The sequence below is a fragment of the Microcaecilia unicolor genome, chromosome 10 (assembly GCF_901765095.1).
Source record: "Microcaecilia unicolor chromosome 10, aMicUni1.1, whole genome shotgun sequence".
Classification (NCBI taxonomy): Eukaryota; Metazoa; Chordata; class Amphibia; order Gymnophiona; family Siphonopidae; genus Microcaecilia; species Microcaecilia unicolor.
In genome coordinates, this window is record NC_044040.1 from 174,748,398 (window position 1) to 174,765,577 (window position 17,180).

The 17,180-nt window shown below is 44.9% G+C and overlaps 1 protein-coding gene across 1 annotated transcript in view; it reads right to left on the reverse strand.

Annotated features, from left to right (window-relative positions):
• Positions 1 to 16,437, reverse strand: part of PCOLCE2 (procollagen C-endopeptidase enhancer 2) — a 68,934-nt gene extending 52,497 nt beyond the window's left edge. Inside the window, 6 exon segments of the mRNA XM_030216180.1 lie at positions 4,405 to 4,491; positions 4,494 to 4,580; positions 4,583 to 4,648; positions 8,723 to 8,732; positions 14,767 to 14,875; positions 16,273 to 16,437. Of these exon segments, the coding sequence (XP_030072040.1) occupies positions 4,405 to 4,491; positions 4,494 to 4,580; positions 4,583 to 4,648; positions 8,723 to 8,732; positions 14,767 to 14,875; positions 16,273 to 16,346 (433 nt within the window). The 5' untranslated portion in view covers positions 16,347 to 16,437.
• Between the last annotated feature and the right edge of the window lie 743 nt (positions 16,438 to 17,180).

Below are 17,180 nucleotides of genomic sequence, written 5' to 3' on the forward strand. Positions count from 1 at the left end.
TAGCGAAGGCGGGACTTGGGCGTGTCTAACACATGAGCGTCCTCGACCAATAATGGAGAAAAGAAGGGCGTCCCTGATGAGCACTTGGCCGACTTTACTTGGTCCCTTTTCTCTTATGACCAAGCCTCAAAAAGGTGCCCGAACTGACCAGATGACCACCCAAGGGAATCGGGGATGACCTCCCCTTACTCCCCCAATGGTCACTAACCCCCTACCACCCTCAAAAAACAACTTTAAAAATATTTTGTGCCAGCCTCTATGCCAGCCTCAAATGTCATACTCAGGTCTCTCGCAGCAGTATGCAGGTTCCTGGAGCAGTTTTAGTGGGCGCAGTGCACTTCAGGCAGGCGGACCCAGGCCTATCCCCCTCTACCTGTTACACATGTGGTGGTAAATGTGAGCCCTTCAAAACCTACCAGAAACCCACTGTACCCACATCTAGGTGCCCCCCTTCACCCGTAAGGGCTATGGTAGTGGTGTACAGTTGTGGGGAGTGGGTTTTGGGGGGCTCAGCACACAAGGTAAGGGAGCTATGCACTTGGAAGCAATTTGTGAAGTCCACTAAGGTGCCCCCTAGGGTGCCCGGTTGATGTCCTGGCATGTCAGGGGGACCAGTGCACTACGAATGCTGGCTCCTCCCACGACCAAATGGCTTGGATTTGGTCGCTTCGGAGATGGGTGGCCTCGGTTTCCATTATCGCCGAAAACCGGGAACGACCATCTCTAAGGATGACCATATCTAAGGTCGACCTAAATGTTGAGATTTGGGCGTCTCCGACTGTATTATCGAAACGAAAGATGGACGCCCATCTTGTTTCGATAATATGGATTTCCCCGCCCCTTCACTGTGCTGTCCTGCGATGACGTCCCCATCAAAACTTTGGCGTCCCTTTCGATTATGCCGCTCATTGAGATCCAGGAGAAGGAGCAGCCTAGTGGTTTGAGCAGTGGGCTGAGAACCAGGGAAGCCCAGTTTAAATCCCACTGCGGCTACTTGTTATCTTGGGTAAGTCGCTTAGGGGTAACTCTCAAAAGGTCATCTAGAGTGTGTGTGTGGTAAGAGTGAACTTTATTATGGCAATTAATCATGGAATTGCCATTACAGCAAACACAAAAGCCCAAGGAAATAAAATCTTAAAGGGCCATCACATTTATTCAAAGTACATCAAAAATCTGGTGCAACAGAAGGTGTGACTCGACATGGGCCGCGTTTCAGCAATGCTGCCTGCGCCAGGTGTCCAATCCTCTGCTATAGCACTAAGTCTCTCAGCTATAAACTAAGTTCATAAATGCACAAAAGCACCAGTTTAAAAGAACCCAAAAGGCACACCCTTTAGGCACTTCAGTATAGAAATCAAACCGCCATAAAAAGCCATTATAAAATACTAGCGTGAGACATCTAACTTTAGATGCAATCAGTTATGTTGGTTCAGTGGCTGGTATAAATGCTTGAGCCTAACTGCTGTCAGTTAAGTGCATAACCTGTGCTTGTGCCCCTCACACATCCACACCCCAGGGGCATAGCCAGACCTCAAGGTGGGAGGGGGCCAGAGACCAAGGTGGGGGAGGGCACATTTTGGTCCTCCGCCCCCCTCCGCCGTTTCGCTGCCGTCTTGCCGCCCTGCCACTCCCCACCCACTGCTGCCGCATTGCCGCCGGACACCCCAGCGGGGCCCGGCATGCTCCTTTTAGTGAAATTAATAGAAGAGTGCTGGACATAAGGGGAAGAGAGAGCAGGGCAGGCAGTGCAGCGCTGGAGACCAGCGCTGGATGAAGGCGGCTTCAGCTGGCAGGGGTTAGGGATCCCTGCCAGCCAAGGTATTTGCAGCGGTGGTGCTTCAGCTGGGTGGGGTTGGGGACCCCTGCCAGCCAAGATGTACAGCGGCGGCAGTGGGTGGGGAGTGGCAAGGCAAGCTCAATTTCACTTAAAGGAGCGTTCCGGACATGAGGGCAAGGGAGAGCAGGACAGGCAATGCGGCACTGCCGGAGACAGGCGCTGGATGAAGGCTTCAGCTGGCGGGGGCCCAGAGCAAATTTGGGGGGGCCCAGGCCCCCGTGGACCCACGTAGCTACGCCACTGCCACACCCCCTAGCAGTTGTATGCTAAATTATGCACTAAGGTTATAGAATACCAACTGAAGGCCTGATGCACAAAAGTCCCCGTTAAAAACCACATGCGTTTAGATCCTCGGTAGAACGTACCTATTTGGAAATAGCAAGCCATGCTCAAAGGAAATTGCATGCAATTGAGCTGCATGCAATTTCAGCAAGCAGCTCGGTAGGGAAGCACCTAGCACATGCGCAGAATAGTCTCTCGGTAAGTGTCCCTGTTTTGCGCACGTGCAAGGTCTGGTGTACTCTTTCTTTTCCCCTGCAGTACTTGCTGGCTCCACTGTCCCCCTGTCTCCTTTCCCTTGCAGTGCTCTGGTGCTGGCTCCACCTTCCTCCTGCAGCTTACTTGGCTTCCCTCTGACCCTAATGATTTTGCTTGGGAATCTCCTCCTTGCTGAAAGCCCGCCCAGCTGACATCATAGGGGCTTTCCCCAGCTGATTGCCTGTCTGCTTGTTTCTCCACCCCTAACCTGTTCTCTGCTCTCAGACACTGATTGCTATTGAAAAAAAATCTCCTCCATGCTGAAAGCCCCCCCCCAGCTGTTTCTCTGCCCCTCTAAAACTGTTCTCTGCTGTTCCACAAGTTTTGCTATTGAAAAATGCAAGCAGATTGCTCTTCTCAGAAGTCTCCCTCACACAATGACAGCTCCAGACCTGACAGAAAATTCTGCACGTTAAAGGTAGGCGCTCCTTTCTGCGCATCACTCGGAAATGTCTGTGCATTGCTCGGAATGCTCATTTTAATACTAATGAGCTCTTTGTAATACATGTGCATAGGATTATCGATAGCTGCTACAACGAACAGGAAAAACCATGCAGAACTCCTTTGTGCATTAGATGCAGAATGAGGTGATCTCTAGACTAGCTAGAACCAGTTTAAATCAGATGTTGCTAGCACAGTAAACCGAGCATCGGCCCTTAAGTGCAGTTATGCACAAAACTGCCAATTAGCATCAATTAACTCCTATTATAGCTAAATATTGATTATTAATGCCAACTACCACCTAATTTAACAATTAAGTTACTCTTGTAACTGGCAGTATTCTATAACCTGGATGCACAGGGGATTAACCTTCCATTGCCTCATGTACAAACTTAAGGCCCTGTTTACTAAAGTGAGCTAGCGTTTTTAGCTAATGCTAAAATTAGCCTGCACTAAACGCTAGAGACACCCATATATATTCCTATGGGTGTCTCAAGCGTTAGCGCGCGCTAAAAACTCTAGCTTGCCTATAGCGCAGCATAGTAAACAGGGCCCTTGGGGTCCTTTTACTAACCAAAGTAGGTGTGTACGCTCGTCCTACGCGTGTCAATTTTGAACTACCACCCGTGCATCAACTGTGATCTACTGCTCGGCTACCGTGTGGCCCGGGAGGTAATTTAATTTTTTACGCATGTCCACTAAGTGCGCTGGAAATTTTCTGGCATATGGCGCTAACTGGATGGTAATTGGCATTGTACGAGCATAGACCATTACCGCCCGGTTGACGTGCGAGACCTTACGCCTAGGTCAATGGGTGGCGGTAAGGTCTCAGGCCCCAAAATGGACATGCGCTTATTTTTATTTTGTACATGTCCATTTTTGGCCAAAAAAGGGGCCTTTTTTTGCAGGCGCGCTGAAAAATGGACCTACAGCATCTAATACACACATCTACACCAGCGCAGGCCATTTTTCAGCGCACCTTCAAGGACCCTTAGTGTGTGCTAACAGATACGAGTGTGTGCTGAATGTCACTTGGCCCACAGGATGTGCAGCATTCAGTGTGTGCTAATATCCGTAATCACAGGCTAAGCTTTAGTAAAAAGGGTCCCTTAGATTGTAAGCCCTCCAGGAATAGGGAAATGCCTAGTGTACCTGACTGTACATCACTTCAATAGCATGCAGGTGGTATATCAAAATAAATAGAGGAGTGGCCTAGTGGTTAGAGCACTGGTCTTGTAATCCAGATGGGGCTGGTTCAAATCCCACTGCTGCTCCTTGTGATCTTGGGCAAGTCACTTAATCCTCCATTGCCACAGGTACAAGCTTAGATTGTGAGCCTTCCTGGGACAGAGAAATATCAGTATACCTGAATGTAATTCACCTTGAGCTACTACTGAAAAAGGTGTGAACAAAAATGGAATGGAAATAAGAACAACATGGCATTTAAGTACAGCACATATTGTCATACATGCACAATAACTATTCACCTTGAAGGAACAGAAGTATTTCATTATTGTATCCCTTTAAAGACACCAGCTTTGTGTGGCTCTTTACATTTAACCTTTGAAACTGGAATTAGAGTAAAGTACCTCTTTCATTTGGCTTTGCTGCAGAAAATATAGCACTGAATCCACTCCCTGCTGTGTTGGCATCTGAAATCATCTGTACCAGCATTTATTGCTGTTTGACACCACGGCACCGGGATTGAAGGTGCCACAAAACCTGCCGATGCGCTCTCTGTTGGCGTGACCACTGTACACGTCCCAAAATCATAGCGGCACAAGCTGTCACTCTCCAAATCTATGAACTGAAAGATGAGGACAACCACCTGCCCTCCGGAACCTACAAGGGGCAAAGGAACATTGCTGTTATTGATAAAGCACTGTTAGTATATTATAGCGCAGCGCAGGAGTCTGGCATCTGTCTAGGCTGCTCCAATTTCAGGATTGGAAAAGGAGGGGGAAAACCCCAGAAAATACGAATTCTAATCTGGTCCAGTACTTTAAATTCTACAGCCAAAGCGTTTGAAGATAATGTCCAAAATGCAAAAGTTCTTAATGTCAAGGAGCAAAAACCTAGTTCAGTAATCTCACTCATTTGTTCAAAGTCTATGAGGTACCACCATAAATCCATCCCTGTGCCGCCTTCTCTTTCTCCTTCCCCCTCCACCAAGCCAGGTACAGAGCAGCAGCTTTCGCTGAGGAGACCCCCAAAAAAACAAACAAGATTTCCCAGCACTCTAGTGTAAGACTCAGAGGAGTAACCCTCAAAACAAAAGCAAGAGTTCATATGGCAACAGCCCAGTCCCAATACTCACGTACAAAGGAACAGGATGAATTTAAAATTCCTTCCAGCAACAAACATTCAGTTCAGGTTCAGAACAGTTCATACACCTTCTGTAGTTTGAGAATGTCTTTTTTTTTCATACACAGCGGACAGCTGCATCTTACATAAGTACATAAGTAATGCCACACTGGGAAAAGACCAAGGGTCCATCGAGCCCAGCATCCTGTCCACGACAGCGGCCAATCCAGGCCAAGGGCACCTGGTAAGCTTCCCAAACGTACCAACATTCTATACACGTTATTCCTGGAATTGTGGATTTTTCCCAAGTCCATTTGGTAGCGGTTTATGGACTTGTCCTTTAGGAAACCGTCTAACCCCTTTTTAAACTCTGCCAAGCTAACCACCTTCACCACGGTCTCTGGCTACGAATTCCAGAGTTTAATTATGTGTTGGGTGAAGAAACATTTTCTCCAAGTTGTTTTAAATTTACTACACTGTAGTTTCATCGCATGCCCCCTAGTCCTAGTATTTTTGGAAAGTGTGAACAGACGCTTCACATCCACCTGTTCCACTCCACTCATTATTTTATATACCTCTATCATGTCTCCCCTCAGCCGTCTCTTTTCCAAGTTGAAAAGCCCTAGCCTCCTTAGTCTTTCTTCATAGGAAAATCGTCCCATCCCCGCTATCATTTTAGTCGCCCTTTGCTGCACCTTTTCCAATTCTGCTATATCTTTCTTGAGATGCGGCGACCAGAATTGAACAATATTCAAGTTGCGGTCACACCATAGAGCAATATAATGGCATTATGACATCCCCACACCTGTTTTCCATACCTTTCCTAATAATACCCACTGCTCGGGTGTTCTCACTAATCTGATCACCACACTTGGGCTAAAATCCACAGAGCTGAACTGAAGCTTTGAGTTATTCAGTTCCATCTCCTTTTCTTCTGGCCACTGTTCTCCTGCCTCCATGAACTCCATTGGTTCAGGCTGGCCTTTGCTTGTTCCTTCCTGGAGAGCAAGGGTTGGCCCCACTCCTTCTCAGCCTCCCTTTGGTTCCAAGCTGTACTGTTTATTGAGCCAGGGGAACTGGGCTTGATCTAAATCCCAGACCCTCCCTAAGGACTGCCACCTTCCTTTCCAGGAAAGTACTGTAGGTGTGGAGTCCTCCCTTCCTCAGGACATGCAAGGTTGTTTTCCTTCCTAGGGGTTCTATGCCTGTCCTGGGCCAGAATAAGTCCCAATAACCTACGGATGCTTGTCCATACAAATTCTTTTCATCTCTGAATTCCTTCTATTCTTGCTCAGTCTCGTTACTATAATGCAATGTTTTGTTTATTTTCTATTGACATCCTGCAATCATAGAGATTATTTATTTATAAAACAATTAAAATGTTAGCTTTTATTTGCTCCAAATACAGCAAAGGTGACAAAAAAAAAAAGCTAGACGATGCCCAGGATAAAACAGTTAATTAAAACATCCAATGACACGAGTTGTGTTTCGGCCACAAGGACCTGCCTCAGGAGTCTTCATTGGATGTGTCTGAACACATTAGCTTTCAGATTTAATAATGAACAAACATTCAATTTATGCAATAAAAAAGTCTCTCTCACCAAGTTCTGATGCGTTCTCACTTGTAAGCTGTTTAATCCTGGATATCATCTAGTTTTCTTTTTTTTTTTGTCACCATCACTGTGTTTGGAGCATCTATATGATTGCGAGGGTTCCTGTTCTTCTGGTCCTCTGTTGATTTATTTATTTAAACCATTTCTAATCTACCAATCCAATCCAATTCTCAGGAGTGGCACAAAAACATCACAAATGCATTATTACAACCATGACCTAACATACAAAACTGCATAAACAATTTTGCAATCCTATCATTGCTTTTGTATAAGAACAGGTATTTCCATTTCCTCTGTAATGCTGGAAAGGTACTGGGCTACCACCATACTCTGGCACATTACTACAGTAACTCCAAGACCAGAGGCAGCAACCAATGAATAGTCAGCACATAAGGCTTGGCGGTAAAAATGTTGGTACTGATTTATTTTAACAAGAAAAAGTAAAGGTTTATAAGTATTTGGCTTTTCAAAACCAAACTGCTAGGTCCAAAACAAAAACAGAATACTAAAAAGCAATAACCCAGAAAGCTACATTTACCTGTGTTTCTGGGTATTTCTACTTCCAAGATGTGCAAATAGATGAACAGTTTAGCTTAAGACTATTCACGACATGCACCTCTACATTAATGGTTAGTAACATACCCTGAGATTCTACGTATGGTGCTGAAAAATGTGCACCAAAATGTGCACGCAGATCAGTGGCGTACCAAGGGGGGGGGCGATGGGGGCGGTCCGCCCCGGGTGCACGCCGCTGGGGGGTGCCGCGGTGCGCGCCTGTGGGCTCCGACTTCGCGAACTTCGCTCGTTCGCTGCAGCTCCCTCTGCCCCGGAACAGGTTACTTCCTGTTCCGGGGCAGAAGGAGCTGCAGCGAACGAGCGAAGTTCGTGAAGTCAGAGCCCACAGGTGCGCACCGCGGCACCCCCCAGCGGCATGCACCCGGGGGGGGGGGGTCATTTCGCCGGGGAGGGGGGAAGGTGTCATTTCATAGGCGGGGGGGGGGGGGGGGCGCATTGGCGATCCCCCCGGGTGCCATCCACGCTAGGAACGCCACTGACGCAGATCGAAGATAGACATGCAAATTGATTAGCTAATGAGCCATTTACTTGTAATAAATTGATATTAACAATTATTGCAGTTAATTGACAATGATTGGAATTTGCACATGCATCTTCCTGCATCCTATAACATTAGGTGCTCAGAACTGAAAAGGGATGTGGCCAGCGGTGGGGCAGAGGCGTTCTAACAAAAAAATAGTGCACATTGTTATAAAATAGCACCATTCCCACACCCAAATGCCGTGAGTTGGGTGCCAGCATTTACACAGGATTCAGCTGGCGTAAATACCAGGGCTCAATGGGCGCTGGAATGGGTTCTAAACTCTATTCTATATAAGGCACCAACCTTGGCACTAGCCTACAATAGTGCCGAAGAGGTTAAAGTGATTTTCTCTTGCACTACCCGCATAGTGCACTTGGAAATTGGTGCCTAGGATGTCACCTTTGAAAAACAAATATCCTCCATAGTGGGCTCGTGCCAAATTTGCTCCTTCAGGTCTTTACTAGATAAGGAAGCTCTCAGAACCTTAATACATTCCTTCATTCTTAACAGAATTCGTTATTGTAATGTTATTTGCTATGGGTCCAATCAGCCCAACATAAGTGACTACAGAATGTACAGAACACAGCTGTGAAATTTCTGCGCTCTGCACAAAAGTTTGATCATGCGATACTATTGCTGGTTCAGGAGCACATTCATTTCAGAAGTATGCTCCCCTCTTGACAGGAGCACCCTACATACCAGGGGCTTAGCCAGACTTTGGCAGGAGGGGGGTCCAGAGCCCGAGGTGAGTGGGCACATTTTAGCCCCCCTGGCACCACCGACCCCCCCCCCCACCATTTCCCCCCCCCCCCCGCCGCCACCACCACCTTTGACTCCCCCAGTGCCAACCCTTTCTACCCCCTCTTCCTGCCACCGCCAACCCTCCCCCGCCATCAGGTACCTTTGCTGGCGGGGGCCCCCAACCCCCACCAGCCGAAGTCCTCTTCTCCGGCGCGGCCGCATTGCTGATCTGCAAGGGCAAAGGGCAGGCTTCTGTTTCTCTGAGTCTGACATCCTGCACGTGTACGCACCAGAGAAGAGGACTTCGGGCTTACTGCTCGGTAATCTGGAACTACTGCTGGGCTACCACAGCAGCCCAGCAGTAGTTCCCAACCCCAGTACGTGCCTCTTCCGGCACTATAAAAATATTTGTATTTTCGTAGTGCCGTTGTTTCCCCGGCAGTAATTGGGGAAGTGCTGCGTGCTGCCTGGTTACCGCTGGGTTAGCACGGGAGCTCTTACCACCACCGAAATGAGTGGCGCTAAGTGCTCCCTCCCGAAATGGCAGCACGGGAAGTGGTTCACTTGCCACATGGCCATTTCTTAAAAAAAAAAAAGACAACCTTTTACCTGCTGCGGTAAAAGGAGGCCTCAGCGTGTCAAAACATGTGATGATGCCAGCGAAGGCCCTCTTTTTATAGCTGCTTGGTAAAAGGACCCCTCAGTGAACTATTTACTCCCCAATCAGTCTGAAAAGGCCAAAGTGATCACAAGAGAACCAATGACATCTTCCCCCATTATCACAGGCACATCTAAAAAAATTGGATTTCTGTCAGGTACTTGTGACCTGGATTGGCCACTGCTGGAAGCAGGATACTGGGCTAGATGGACCATTGGTCTGACATTATGGCTATTCTTATTTAACCCATCAAACTGCGTTTTTTGCCTCTCTCCTCTGGCACACTTGCTTATTCTAAGCTGAAACACCCTGTATTTCACCAAAACTTATGGAGATACTGCATGTGATGACTGAGCAATGGTCTCCCCTTCAATGTTTTCCCTTCCCCTTGCACTTCCCACATTTCTGAATAATCGAGGCACCTGTTTGCACGCTTATTGGTTTTGGCTTTGTCTATTTGTCCGTCTACTGCAGGTTCTTTGTTTTTCTTGTGACCGTTGTTATTTTCATGCATTTTGCTCTCTCTTATAGTCTGAATTGTAAACTACCTTGTTGGAACTGTTTGGTATATCAAGCCCTGAGTAAACTAAACTAAAACTGACAGCACTTATCAAAGATTTTTTTTTTTTAATGCATACTACCTGTCACCTTCTGATCTCCCATCCATCTCCTCTCCCCATCATTTCCCATTCAGATTGCCATTGGATTGCTTTCATGGTTCTCTTACATATTCTAGTATTTTTATCTTTTGCTTATCTGCCTTGATCTGAGAAAGACAGTTAACTTCCAAATGCTCATTAAAGAGACATATTAAGATAGTCCAATAAAAAGATATCTTGGTTTAAAAAAAATAATTATCATCATCCTTTATTTTTTATGCTTTCATTCGGAGTAACACAATAACCAATGAGTCTGGGAACTTGGACCTCCAGCCCTCATTTGGATGGAGGGACCTTCCAAGACTCCAGGCCTCATTGACCTGAGTATCACTTCATCAGCACCCTAGGGATAAGATCTGAAGAAATAAAATGTACTGAAGCCCTCAACTCTTTTCTCTCTAGGGGCTTTCATACTCCCACTTACGTTACATTCCTCCCAGTATAAAGATTCTGTTAGGGATCAGATGCCACTCACTGATTCACCAATCTCACCCTATCCAGTCCAAACTCAGCTTTTCTCCAATATTTCACTCTTTCAATCATTTAATTCGCAATCTGTAGCTTACAACTTAAACTTATATCACATAGACGTCAGAGTCCTATCAGAAAGATTTAACTAATAACCTCAGTGATGTTAACCGCTACCCAGTTAGGATTAATGCGATCTATGCAACATCCAATGCTTCACCGGTTCTTCTTTTATATAGAGACAATATTGTACTCATATTTTAGAAAAACTATAGCTTAACATCACTTATCTTTTCAATTCTTTATATATATCTGTCGGACCCAGGGGATCATCTGTCCGACATGCACGTTTCGCCCAACATGGGCTGTCTCAAGGACATTCCCCCCCCCCCCCCCCCCCGTGTTGTTTTACAGCACCAGCTCAGCAAAAGTAAAACAACACGGGGGGAATGTCCTTGAGACAGCCCATGTTGGGCGAAACGTGCATGTCGGACAGATGATCCCCTGGGTCCGACAGATATATATAAAGAATTGAAAAGATAAGTGATGTTAAGCTATAGTTTTTCTAAAATATGAGTACAATATTGTCTCTATATAAAAGAAGAACCGGTGAAGCATTGGATGTTGCATAGATCGCATTAACCCTAACTGGGTAGCGGTTAACATCACTGAGGTTATTAGTTAAATCTTTCTGATAGGACTCTGACATCTATGTGATATAAGTTTAAGTTGTAAGCTACAGATTGCGAATTAAATGATTGAAAGAGTGAAATATTGGAGAAAAGCTGAGTTTGGACTGGATAGGGTGAGATTGGTGGATTATAAGACCCAGTCTACAGAAGATTTAAACTGCCTTTATAACTAGTAGACTCACTGATTCAGGCATACCCAGCCCTCTTTGGGGCACAGGTTGCCAGTACAGGAACCTTCAATCAGTAAATACGGGGATACTAGGAAAGGGCAGGGAATGGCAAACTCTGACATTCATAATAATGTCTCTATTGTTTTTATAGGAAATATGTATGAGTATGTGGTGCTGTGTGTGCATCTGTAGTGTCATGTTGCAATGTTGTCTGCTGAGGAACACGAAAGCCATTATCTGATTTGCCTCCTGATTTGGCTGTGGGGACTGAAAACAGCCTCTGCCCAGACTAGCTGCCTCCTCATATGGCTTAAGCTGGTGGGGGGGGGGGGGGGGGGGGGGGACTGCCCAGACTGACTCACCTAGTGATGCACCAGGAATGAGGAGTACATAGAGGAGGTGGAGAATAAGAGGGCTGGGAAGAGGAAGAGAGAGTGAACAAGAGGAAAGTGAGGGAGAATGGATGGGGGACAAAGAGTAGAAAAGGAATGGTTGAGGGGTGAGGACAGTGAGCAGTTGGAGGGGGTAGGGAGAGTGGAGAGTAAGGGAGGTGGACAAGGGATAGAAGAGAGGAGAATGATGGTGGAGATGAAGGAAAGGTGAAAGCAAAAGGGGATAAATCATATTGTTTAAAAGATTTTGTTCCAATAATGATACTAATTTCATTTCAAATATTTTGTGGATCTCTGCTAGAATAAAATGTAAACCTGGTAGAATTAGAGATTATACTTTAAAGGATGGCAGCATTGTTAAATGGCAGAAGCCCTGGGTGTATTTTTTTTTTTTGTTGGTAGTTGAATAAAATGCCTTATTTGAAATTATAGTTTGGACTGACATCTTTTGCTTGGACACTTGAGAGCAGCATATGGGACAATCCATGCAGGAAGCTGTCACTGTGGATGTGAGCCTGAGCAAATTAATACCAACTGTTCTCTAAATGTTCAGCAGAAATGTTAAAGCACCATTTCTATTATTAAATAAGATGTCTCTGTTTTCCCTTTCTAGCTTTCCCCCAGTGAATCTTATGGGCATGGAAGTACTTCATACCACATGTAAAGAGCTACAGTGCTTGAAGTTTGAGTAAACATTTTTGCTTTCTTGCTCTGAGCTGATATTGTGGAGAATGCAAGTAGGGATGTGGATAGGCAAGCTTTGGCTGATTTTTTTCAATTTTCCAGGTGTTTTGGTTTCACACATTCAATTTCATAATAACATTTTAATGTGCTTTAAACTTCCTACTGCCTGCAAATTGATTTCACTGTGTTAATGTCTTAGATCAATTTTGCATGCACTATATTTTTTAAGATAAACTACATGGACCAAATGCATGCTAACAAATTCCATATATCTATTGCTTAGATCATTGCTTTCACCTAATTCTAAACATTGCAGATGTCAAGAAAGTGACTGTACATCTCATCTGAGTGTCATGTCCTGGTAATGAAAGTACCTTGCTTTGCAATTGCAGACTGATCTAATCTACAAGGGGGATTTCTTACATTTCCTGGGGTGCACAGGGCTTTGAGTCACCTCTTTTATCACATAGCTTGTGTTTATTGGCGTTTTACTTTATTTTGTTGTGGTTGTTTTGACTTTAGTGTGGGTTTCTGATAGTGTGCAAAGCCCACACCTCACACTAAAAAAGCTTCCCAGCCCTTTCCCATTACCCTACTATCCAGACCTCCCTGCCTTTTACCACATCCCCTGTACCAAAAAGGGGGAGGAGTGATCCCCTGCTGGTGCTGTGATCCATAATGGCACTCCTGCCCCACTGAATCACATGTATGGTGTAAGAAGTGGGAGAGAGGAGATGATGGGGAGGGGGCCTGGGGAGCTTTATTAAGTTTAAAGCATGGGAGATTTTAGGGGTTGGCCAGGGCTGGATGACTAGTGCTTTTTTGTAATGAAAATAAAATGAAAATGAACTGAAATAGGGATTTGCATTAATATTTCCTAGTTTATGTGGAATGAAAGTGCGTTCCTAATGAATTTAGGTAAATTAAACTCTTAATGCCTTGTTTCAGTAGAGAGTTTCCCTCTGTTGAATCATTCTGTATTAACTAGGGCACTTTTCTAGCAACTGTTCAGATTTCTTGTGTCCATCCAGCAAATATTATTTTTTTCCACTGATGAGCACCTTTCACTACTTTTCAGTTGGTGTCAACAAGATCCTGACTACGCAGAGACCATCTTCAAGGAATGGGGAGACCAAAAGGTAGTGTGATTGTGGAGAAAAGCAGACCACCCAACACAAGTCACCAGTCTAGCGGAGAATCTCCATTTTGACACATTTGCTCATGACCTGCTGATTTGGGTACGGAAGTGACTGAGAGCCTGCCAGCTGCTTCATTCCTTCTCCATCCCTGCAAGTAGCTGCTTTGAACCCATGCAAATCTCAGCAGCAACACCTCCAGACAGGTGTTGTGTCTTTAAGTAAACTGGCCTGTGACTCTACTTCATTCGATCTCGTTCTGTAATACCTATATGAGCTACATTACTTAGCAATAGAGAATACACAGAGGTTGCTTGGCAGTAATTGTAATATGTAGTCTTCCCGGGTCATGTTGATATCAAGAGGTTGAAGCAAGCACACTATCTCAAGAAAAACCCATAATTTCCACACACCCAGTGATTTTATGATGCTACCTGACACTGAGGAAGTCAGACATCTCACCAGCATGAACAGCAATTAGAGCTGTCATGTGATCCAGTATAAGGAGGGAGAGTTGAGTTCTGACTACCCCATCCTAATACAGTATGCCACTTTAAAATGATAGAAACGGAACTACAACTACCACAATGCACTGGGAAGAAAAGCAAATGCGGTCAAGTTTCCTCCTTGAACTGGGTCATTAGGAAACTTTGCTCCATTTCAAAACAATAAAGGGAATGGGATGGACATAGCATACACTGGTACTTAGTTATACCTGGGGCAAGGGTTAAGTGACTTGACCAGGGTCACAAGGCGCTGCAGTGGGAATCGAACCCAGTCCCCAGGATCAAAGTCTACTGCACTAACCACTAGGCCGGTAATACTTCTAAATCCAAATCCAATATAATAAGTAAACCTGGGAGCATTCATTGCTTGCAAACGTGAAAATTCCACAGCCTGCCTGCATTGCATCTAGACCAGCCCCCAATAAAATATCTGGGTAAATAAGTGAACATCCTCTATAACCTTTTCTTCCTCCAAAATGTGCAAGTGACTTGCTATTATTAAATCCCAGATCTAAGTACTGCTTTGCTATACAGCTCTGCAACACCCAGAACTCTTTCCCGAATGTTTGATGCCTTAAAACAAGATACACTTGTGTGAATCAATACATGAACATGTTTGAAGAAGTATTTGCAGGGCTTACTTTTGTTTTTAAGGTCCTGTCTCATGCACTCCGGAGACCGTCAAGAATCTATGTACTAGGTACAGTGTCTTCCCTTGAGAAGGCTGAATTAAGGCTGCTTTTGTCATAGCGGTTCCGAAAACGATCAGAATTGCCACATTAGTAGACTAATTTGCATCATTGCGTGCCTAAATGAAATTGAGCCTTACCGTGATTTTCCAAGTGCACTTGCTGTTGGGGGGGTAGACACCGCGGAAGTCCTCATTCCCAATTAACCCACTTTCTCCAGATAGATTCCCTCCACATGGAAAAGCATTTCTGGGATGGGGGAAGAACAAGAAACAACACTTTGTTGAATATCGAAACGTATAGTGCTATAAACAATTAAGGTTTTTTTGTGGTCAGGGGAGGGGAGGGGGGGGGGGGAGAGAAATCAGTCTGTATGAACAAATTGCCCAGATGAAAGCTGCAAAGCTAGGTATAAAACATAAATAATTTTGTTACATTTAGGAGCCACGTGTGTTTTATAGTTACTGAAAGCTCCTCTTCTTCTAACATAATGGATTTTATGAATTTTACTAAATCAAGAAAGTAACTGAAAATACGTAACTGTCTTAATATTGTGCGCAACACGAAAGAAATCTCTATATGCACATAAATAAACCGTATAAAAAAATTTCAATTACAGTTTATTCTGATTACGTTTTTAATGCTTCTTGAACTATAATGTTCGCATGGGGTCCTGGTAAGATCAGCACAGCAACACCCAGATTTAGCAAAACTTAGAACGAGAGGAAAAGGGAAAGCGTCCAGCAGAGCAGTTAGATCAATACACATCAGTTCTGTATGTAGACACACTTAAGGAGAAAAACAAAACATAAAAACGTAAGCAGATCACAAGAAGAAACAACGGAGCCCCAAACGACCACTTGCCTGCTTGAAGAATCCAGACAGATCTGTTCCTTTAACATCAAATAGATACGTTCAAAGTTAGCTGCAGGATTCATCTTCTCTGAGCTTCAACTGAGCTCAAAAACGTCTTACAGAAATATTCCCATTTAATGTAGATAAACTACTAAACCCTAATTCTGCAAGGTAGAGGGGAAAAGGACGCCATCAGTTTTCATCCCCTTTCTCCTAAGTACTGGATGTACAGCACAACCAGAAATCAGAACTTGAAGTCATGTTAAAAGAATTCAAAATCCCTTTCAGATCTGGAGATGCTGCAGGGCCTCTTTAATCTAATTTCCCTCCCCCTCCACCCCCCTCTAGTTTCAGGACAGGAAAGAAGGCCGGTTTCTGCTGGGGTGATTTATGGCACGTTTTACTTGCTGTGCCTCTGAGATCTATAATTGATTCTAACCAGATAGCAAAAAAGTTGTAAGATAAGAAAACGCGCTTCAATTTTACCCTTGCAGAGCAGAACCTTTTTCACGCTATTAAAGGAATCGGACTCTGCTGCTGAATGAGCCACGTGCGGGGAGACCCGGGTTCAGGGCTCCAGACAAAAGGAGGGAGAAACAATTAAGAAAGCACAGAAAGAAAGGGGGGGAGAGAGAGAGCAGAAGAAACGGACAAAGACAAGGCGATCGTGACCAACAGCAGGCATGATCCACAGACACAGGCAAGACCAGACCAGCAAGGGAAGCAGAAGAGAAGACAAGAGCCCGGCTCTGCATCGTCTTTGGAAGTTTTTCCTCATTTGCTGCAGTTACCTCGTGTTCGGTTGCTGGCTGAAGCCTGGATCAGCCAGCAGCAGTCCAAGCAAGAGGCAAAATGCGCTTCTCATAGCTGATGATGACAGGAGCCGGCAGGTTGGTATTCACAGCTGGAGGCCTTCTTGGGGTTTGGATGAAGATCGTCCTATGGCCAGACTCTGAACTCATTTCCCTGGGGAATTTCTCTGGAAGCGGGACTGATGAATATACCAGTTCTTGAACGCGAGAGGAGGGGAGTAAAAGTTTTCCTAAAAACTAGAACCTCCCTCTTCCTCCCTCCTCGTTCCTCACTGCTGGGTTAAAGCACTGCTATTCAACTCTAACAGCAGGGGAAAAGAAGCCGATTAAGGACCCCAATATGGACCATCTCTGGGTACAGTGTTCGAAAGGTTTTCATTTTGCTTCTCCTTTTTGCATTTTGGGTTGTTTTGTTGCGTTTTAGGAAATCTTTCCGGGTATTTCTCTCTTCTGTGTTCTTGCTCACTTAAGAATAGCCACACTAAGGGAACTTTTTACTAAAGTGGGTTTAGTTTTTGTTCAACACACAGACAGGTAGCATCTGAAAAGTGGAGGAGTGGCCTAGTGGTTAGGGTGGTGGACTTTGGTCCTGAAGAACTGAGTTTGATTCCTACTTCAGGCACAGGCAGCTCCTTGTAACTCTGGGCAAGTCACTTAACCCTCCATTGCCACATTGAGCCTGCCATGTGTGGGGTACAAATGTAATAAAAAGGGCATATCCAGCATTGAAATGTTCTTTAGAATTCATTACCACAGGAAATTTGATTAATCTTTTGTAGCCCATTATATAAGCTTGATAATGTGGGATTTATAAATTTGATAAATAAATAAATAAATATGGAGTATGGTATCACCTACAACTTGTTTGTTGTCCCCTGTTGCTACAC